Source organism: Morone saxatilis, unplaced genomic scaffold (genome assembly GCF_004916995.1).
Source record: "Morone saxatilis isolate NCDOM2014 unplaced genomic scaffold, NCSU_SB_2.0 Contig17, whole genome shotgun sequence".
Taxonomy (NCBI): Eukaryota; Metazoa; Chordata; class Actinopteri; family Moronidae; genus Morone; species Morone saxatilis.
In genome coordinates this window covers 21,356,374-21,363,997 of record NW_023339729.1, presented here as the reverse complement: position 1 = coordinate 21,363,997, position 7,624 = coordinate 21,356,374, and the positions used below count along the sequence as shown (strand labels likewise).

The following is a 7,624-nucleotide window of genomic DNA, read 5'->3' as shown; positions in this document are numbered from 1 at the left end:
TAAATTCTATCATGAGTAGACTTTCTCGCGCGGTCTGTCTCTCCTCTGTGCTGCTCTTTAATTCCCTTCTGCCTTTTTTTCTCATTAGCTCTGTTGGAGTATTGCATTACACAAGTTTAAAGTCTCAAATCCGTCAGATCCAAATCTTTTTTCTGTCCCAATTCCGACTGATAACACTCACCGCGGGGTTTCCTGCCGATACTGAGCACAGTCTGAATACGTAGCCAGTGCAGTTTAATGTTAGGTGAAGTGAGGACAAGGGATCGCTGTTAAGGATTGGGCACCCACTGTAACTATATATATATATTATATTCTCCGTCATTCCGGTGACAGACCTAAACTATCAAACTTAATCTGGTGCAGTATTGAACACACACTCATCTTTTAAACTCAATCGATGTTAAGACATTTATCGAATAAACAAAAGTGTTCTCTGCTCTCAGGTCGCAGGATGTGACTCTTTTCTCCAGATTTGTAATCGTTGTAAGGACTCACTATGTTTGTATTCCGACTGCAAGTTTGAAGAACTGCGCTCTGGATAATAGCAATCTGCGCACGATTGTTAGTTGCCACCTGTCAGTCGTCAAGTCATCTTCTCCTACAATCTGTCTCTCCTTCCTTCCCCGTCCTCGTTCTCCAGGCTGTCACACCGGAAGAGCCTATCGGAGACAAGGACTTCCGCAGCGGATTTGGAGAACGGCATCTGATTATGCGAGTAAAGCTCGTGACGTCCGCCTCCCACCTCGGTTTTTTTGACATTGTCTGAAGAGCAACCGACATACATAAACTCCTCTAAAGACTCTAATAAATGCTCCTCCTCCTCCTCCTCCACAACTGCAGCCCGCAGGCTGCTCGAGTGCAATCAACCAGGGCTGCGTCAAGAACGAACTCAACCGACTGCCCACCCCATCGCCTGGGTGGTAAGCCAAAGACTCTCCAGTGCGTGACATTCAGCGCCGTTCCGTCCAAAGTGACAAAGCTCTGACTGTCATGTGGTCCCTGCTGTCTTGTAGGACAACCTGTCAGTCTTCCTGCGGCTGTGAGGAGCTTGGGCCTGAAGGGCTCCCCAGCCTTGTTTTGACCCGGGGACCTACAAGACACTTCATACGAGCGACACTCAAAGTAAACATCAGCCGTGTGTGTGTGTGTGTGTGGCTTATTTATTCCTGTTCATATCCATTTTAATCTGGTATCACATGACAGTAACACACCTCTCTCTCTTCAGGGACTCTGACTGCAACCGCAAACTTAAAAATGTGAGTAATTATTACCCTTTCTTTCTTTCTTCTATGTGTTTAGTAATTTATGAGTATACAATAAACCTCCTATCGATGTCTCTCAGGTGCTGAACACAGTGTTCTGGCTCGGGAAGGCTGCCAGCGGTTGCGCCTCCTACAGCGGTCCCACTCTCAACCTGAAGGAGTTTGAAGGGCTTCTCGCTCAAATGAAGGTGGTGAGTGAACGGTCAAGAGGACAGAGCAGGGAGGGGGGAGGAGAAGGAGACAGAAAGACAGATAGCGGCACGCAGGAGGCGCGGGGGATGGATTTGTTAGTTTCCTGTCTTTGTTGGGGTGCAGGAGAGACACGCGAGACAGGAGACAAACACGTTTTTGTTGTTGTTACACCACAGCTACTCTTATTTCAGGGAGAGACAGAAAAAAGAAACAGGATGTGAGTTGGAAAATAAGATTGGCTCTGCAGATTTTATCTATTGGAAGTCAAATAAGTGTTTTTGCTGTTTAGGTTTCTAATGCAAGAGAATGAGCAAACTTAGTTCTCCTCCCTCAACCCGTGTATTGTCTCTTAAATTAGCTTCTGCATGCATTTATTTACATGCTTTATACACTTTTCCATATATTTTCCTGATGCATGATGTGTTGTTGTGTCCCACATGTGTGTGTTGTGCAGGAGAGTGAGGAAGGAGGGGAGAGTCCACAGAAGCGCAGCGTTAGAGACAGCGGCTACGACTGTTGGGACTCTGAGAGGAGTGAGTCTCTCTCTCCACCCCGACACACTCGGGACAACTCCCTCGACAGGTGAGAGACATCTGTCAGGACACGCACATATCCGAATACGCTGCTGCACACAGCCGTTGTGTTTCAGGTTACCGATACATACATACAGAAACTCCAATTCAAAACCTCAAAACTGGTCCCATTGACACAAAACCTGTGTTATCGTTGAAGCGAATGCCCACACGTGTGATTTCACATTCACAATAAAATGTTTTCTTTTGTTTTTGACAGTCTGGACTCCTTTGGCTCCCGCTCGCAGCACAGCCCTTCTCCTGATGTGGTGAATCGAGGCAACAGTGATGGTTGGTTCTGATAAATAGGAGCCCCATACTTAGCATACAAACATTAGAATGGGTATAGATATTCTCATCTAACTCTCTGAACGCAAACAAATAAACATATGGCCCAAAATGTTGAACTATTCCTTTTAAGCAGCGATACAAAACCACTCATCCATAAATAGTCTGACTGCTGTTCTCTAACATGTTGGGGTTTAACCTTGGTATGTTTTGGCCAGTCTGGCAGGCCATGGACAACAGCTGAACGTCTCAGCCACTGTGTGTGTGTGTGTGAAACCCAGCTGTTGGTCTAAGTAGCAATCACTAGAGATTTGGACCTGGGAAACACAGAATGGGGTTAACATCCTGCCTTTCATATGTCAGTCTGTGTGTGTTTGAGGGGAGTATCACAGACATCCTGTTTGTGTCTTTTATGTTGACAGTCTAAAATGTGTGCCGCAGGGTGACAAGAAAAACACTATTCCAGAGCCGGGAATAGATTCATTCCCTGCATTCCCTAGAGGTCACAGACAAAGTGTGCAGCCTTACCAACTAATATTTATTACCCAACAAGAACGGATGGACAGGGAATCTCGTTTGTACCATTCTGTCTGTGCGTCTGTTTGCAGAATACTTTATAGATTTATGACAATTACCTTGTCGAGAAATGATCAGTGTTTGTCACTTACTGCCCATAATTGTGTTACAGTTACATTTAAAGAGTAATTCTTCCTCATTACAACTTGAATCATATTATTCTGTTACGTACACTGAACTACAACGGGCAATCAGAAAAGATGCAAATGACAGTTCATCTCTTGTTCTCTTCCAAATAAATTTGACTGACCTAGGAGTTTGTTTAACATCTGGCTGAGCATCTGAGCGCTCGTGTTTCTTGCCTGTCTGACTTTCCACTTTCAGGAACTGCGAAAATAAGATGGGATGTAATAAAAGGAAAATATCCTTCTAAAGGGACATAAAACCTTAAAATCTTGTATGACTATTAGGAGACGTAGGAAGGAAAAACCACAATTACTCTCCCAATAAAACAACATCGTGGGATAGGAAAGGTTATTGTTTGAGATACACAAAACTACTCTGTCAGTCTTTTCAAATGTATTATGTCGGTAGAACGGCAGCCTCATGAATACAGAACTGATTTCACTACGTCTCAAATGCTAAAGCGTCTCGAAACTTAAGATGTTGGTCCCTTTTAATGAACATGACCCTTACTGACATGAAACTAACTGGTAGAGCCAGTGTCTTCAGAGTTTTACACGGTTTGCAGAGGTCGTTACGCAAGGACCGATTAAATATAGTTCCTGACATACTTTCTAACCTTCACTCTTTTCTCTTTTATGCTCCGTCACTCTTTGGTTCGTAGGACGAGGCAGTGACTCGGAGGCTGACGCTCCCGGCAGGAGGCCAGATGTGCGGAAGGATGACATGTTGGCCAGACGGACGGCCAGCAGTGAATCGAGAAGCTCCGTTCCTTTTAACCAGTTTCTTCCCAACCGAACCAACGCCAGTTCCTACATCCCGACTCCGCGGCGAAAACCGCATACAGAGGAGGGAGAACAGCGGAGGTAATGACCAATCAGTGCACGAAATCATCCAGATGCATATTGTACATTTTATACACACGTTTCTAAGTGCTGCAGTTGATGATACAAAAACCGAGCAGAAGGAAAAAGGTAAAAAATCACACGAGACACACAAACTTCCTCGTAGCTAATCTCTCCCTGCCATTACACGCCGTTCCCCAGTCACCTTCAAGCCACTGCAGAGCAGAGCAGAAGAGCTGGTCTGCAACACAAAACCCACAAGACCGTCACTTGGGCGCCTGAGAACAATGGGGAAACACTAAAGCATGAAGAGGAGAAGGTGACCCGGGAAGTGGTGGAGCAGAAGAGGCTGCAGATGTTGGAGAAGGCTGGGATTAAAGTTCTGCCTGCTGCTGTTCGTTACAGCAGGTCAGGGAGGAGGGGCATGAGCGCTGCTGCTGTTGTGGTTTGACGGTTTTGGTCGTGTTCACTAACGGATCGTTATGATGGTAATTTTGTTTTTCCCGGTGCTCCATTCACACTGGTGCTGTGGTTTGACTTTTGGTTTTGTGCAACAATGAGGGTTATTAATGATGAAGTTTTGTGTGTTGGTCAACAGATCTGACTAACTGCTTGCTCCGTTTTTGTGTTTTTAAGTATGGGGAGATTGATTTCATGTCATGTCAGCTGTGGTTTGGTGTGTAAAGAGTTTTTGAAGCGCACAGTGTGAACTATCACTAATCCGCGGGACCTTGCCAGTATTATTTGCGGCCGCATGTCGAAATCCGAACTTTGCACGTCGCTACTTCTACTCACAAGATGCACTGATGGATTTTTAATGAATCTCTGAAATGACTTTTGCCACACCGTCCCGTCTCCAACCCCAGCCCTCCCACAATGGAAGAACCAGAAGTGAGGACAGAGCCCCCGAACATCATCCTTCGCTGCGAGAACGACTTTTTGAGCTCTCAGAAATCTGCGTGGGACTGCTCCTCTGATGGGGAAGAGGAGGCAGAGGTGCGGAAACTCCCGGATGTTCGTAAAGATGACCTGGCATCCAGACGAGCTCGTCGCGGCCCTGTTGCTCCCAAGGTGCATCAGTTTGTCCCTCCACCTGTATGTAGCGACAAAGACCGAGAGCGCTGGGAAGGCATCAGACGAGCGTCGCAGCAAACGCTGCAGGAGAAGGAGATCAGGTTAGCCAGTGAATGTTTGTGTGTGATGCAGTTCTTCCATTTTCTCTAACTCACTGCTAAATATTCTCTCCCATTTCCTGCTCTTTCTTTCTTTGGGTGTTGTTGTCACTTGTGGTTTGACGTGCGTGTGTGTGTGTGTGTGTGTGTGTGTGTGCCGCACTTGAAATGCCGCGTGATGCCACTGTACTCGCTCTGTGATTGGACAGTGAGAAGGAAGCAGTCCCTGACATCATTACACGCAGAGACAACCCCTTCCTAAACTCCATCCCTCGCCACGAGGAAGAGGAGGATGAGGAGGCAGAGGAGGAAGAGGGAAAGGTTAAGGCGATGCCTAATAAGCAGAAGGATGACCTGGCTCAGAGGCGGGCTCAGAGTAGGCCCCTCCCCCACAGGGACGGACCAATGAGCTTTGTTTCTGCCTCCATGAGCCAGGCAGACATGCAGAAGTGGGAGAGACTCAAGATGACTGAACCCAGGTGCTCAACACACACACTCTGATTCAGCACACGTGCAGAACAAAGCACTTAAATGCTGCTGTGTGTCAAGTGTGTGGTTTATAATGACTGTGCAGTGTGTGTGTGTGTGTGTGTGTGTGTGTGCTTCTTAGTTTTAGTTCCAGTCCTAAGCAGATCATTGCAGGCAGAAGAGGGTCAGTGATCTGCAGAGACTTTCATATAAAGTTACAACCCAAATTGAGTCCACTAAATATTTTTTAAACCCTAACAACCAAGTTTAATCCTCACTTAACCACTACAAAGTGCACATTATTTGAAAGCACACAGTGTCTCTGTCAGTGTTTTTAAAATCCCAATATCATTGCACCAACAGTTGCACACAAACCAGTAAAATAAAAATAACATGACTTTATATGTGTAGATAGATAGATAGATAATGCTAAATAATGTATAAACCTATATAAGTTAATATTGTAACTTGCTCAAGACTTTAAGGACTGGATGGTAAATCCTAAATATGTTAAATCATAAAATAAAAGACTTGTTTTATAATAAGTGAATATTTAAATATCTAAAGTCACAAATGAGTATAGCTAAAATATTCAATGTCAAAATTACAGTTTTCCATTTTATGGGCCGAACTATCGCTATAACTATTTCCTGGGGTCAGTCAAGAAACAGTTTGGCACATAAACCCTCCGTGAAACAAGAAGTTGTTGTTTAAACAAACAAACGTATGTTAATTATTGAGCTTCAGAGGTTCAGAGCGAACTTAACGGCTCCTATCTGTAGTTTCATAGTTAGTGCAGAAACAGTGGTGTTTATCTTCTAATACAACTCATGACAAGACAGCAAACACGTGTTAGTTACTTTAAGTCATATATAAGCAAACATGTTAAAACAAACACTGATCCAGCTGCTCAAACACGAGAGCTTGCTTCATATGATTAGAAACAGAATATATTTGGGTTTTTGACTATTGGTCAGACAAAACAAACAATCTGAAGATGTCTCCTTGAGCTCACATTTTATACTTTAAATGATTAATCGCATCAAAAAGATTATCAACAGGTTCATAATTTAAATAGTCATTTGCATCCTTGAGAGGAAATAAAGTTAACATTATATCTGTCTTTAAGTTCGTGTCACAATCAGAAATACTTCTTTAAAAACCTCTAAAGATACCAACATATCTACTTGTCAATATACCTCCACGTCTACTTGTCAATATTCACTTTTAGCTCTTCTCCCATAAGACTCTTGTATCCCTTTGTAAGCAGCTATATATCTCCTTAGATTTAGTTTCCCTTCTTTCATTTTCTCTGTTGCTCCCCATGTTCTCATCTGCTTGTTTATTCTCCTCACTATCGTGCACTTCAGTCCTCTTCACTCTCCTCTGACAGGCATTGAAACAGTGCGGGGAATTGGCCGGTGTGTATGAGACCGTGCGTGTGTGACCGAAAGAGAGGCGACTGTTGGCCGCGAGCACTGCTTCGGCTTTGTTTTCCTCTCTCTGTGCTGATGTCATTAGATAGGATAAAGAGTTTTTTGTGTTCCCAGAGGAGCAGCAGTTACCAGGACCAAATGTGGCTACCTAGAGTGGATAAAATGCTTGGTGTGTGTGTGTGAATATACATGTGTGAAGGGATTTAAATACACAACCCCATGCTTTGTTCTCTTCTGTCCATCCAGACTTCCTGTCTGATTCACAATTTCCACCTCATCCTTCCTTTGTCTTCACAGTCTGATTCTCCGTGTCTAGTTGCTCATGATTTCTTTTCCACCCTCTTTCCTTTCTCCCTGCTCTCTCTCTCTTTTGCTGGCTGTTCTGTGTGTTTGTTGTGTTTCTGTCTTCATTTGTGAGATTCTATCTAACAGTGAGGCTAGCCCGCCCCTGGTTTGTCAGGCTTGTCTGGGAGAAAAATGAGGTCACAGCAAAGTTGTGACCTTTGGGGGCGTGACTGAGATCGAGCAGCCAATAGACACAGTCACGTCAAGTGAAGGGGAGGAGACGGAGTTGCTAAGACGACTCCTTTCCAAGGCAACTGTAGCCATGCCTACCATTGGCCTGGGCTCCCAGCTTTCAGAGCGGGAACGCAGGTACGCACGAGGCCAAATACGAGACGACGTAGGCTG

At 44.6% G+C, this 7,624-nt stretch overlaps 2 protein-coding genes across 2 annotated transcripts in view; both read left to right on the top strand.

The window, feature by feature from the left end:
• The first annotated feature begins 1,227 nt into the window (after nt 1-1,227).
• On the top strand, nt 1,228-7,415 carry LOC118326723. The gene is made up of 9 exons (XM_035659767.1): nt 1,228-1,256; nt 1,343-1,453; nt 1,909-2,036; nt 2,247-2,317; nt 3,678-3,879; nt 4,060-4,266; nt 4,725-5,033; nt 5,240-5,509; nt 7,367-7,415. Exons 2-9 carry the CDS (start codon nt 1,445-1,447, stop codon nt 7,413-7,415), a joined length of 1,245 nt encoding a protein of 414 aa, XP_035515660.1. The 5' UTR covers nt 1,228-1,256; nt 1,343-1,444.
• A 2-nt stretch (nt 7,416-7,417) lies between these two features.
• Nucleotides 7,418-7,624, top strand: part of LOC118327555 (LIM and calponin homology domains-containing protein 1-like) — an 11,638-nt gene continuing 11,431 nt past the window's right edge. The window contains exon 1 of the mRNA XM_035660962.1: nt 7,418-7,588. Coding sequence (XP_035516855.1) covers nt 7,542-7,588 — 47 coding nt within the window. The 5' untranslated portion in view covers nt 7,418-7,541. The remainder of the gene's footprint in view (nt 7,589-7,624) is intronic.

What these genes read in the sequence shown, in the direction of transcription:
- LOC118326723 (XM_035659767.1), top strand. An exon ending in GAATCGAGGCAACAGTGATG is followed by an intron (nt 2,318 to 3,677) that starts GTTGGTTCTGAT and finishes TTTGGTTCGTAG; the next exon opens with GACGAGGCAGTGACTCGGAG. An exon ending in CTCAAGATGACTGAACCCAG is followed by an intron (nt 5,510 to 7,366) that starts GTGCTCAACACA and finishes TCTATCTAACAG; the next exon opens with TGAGGCTAGCCCGCCCCTGG.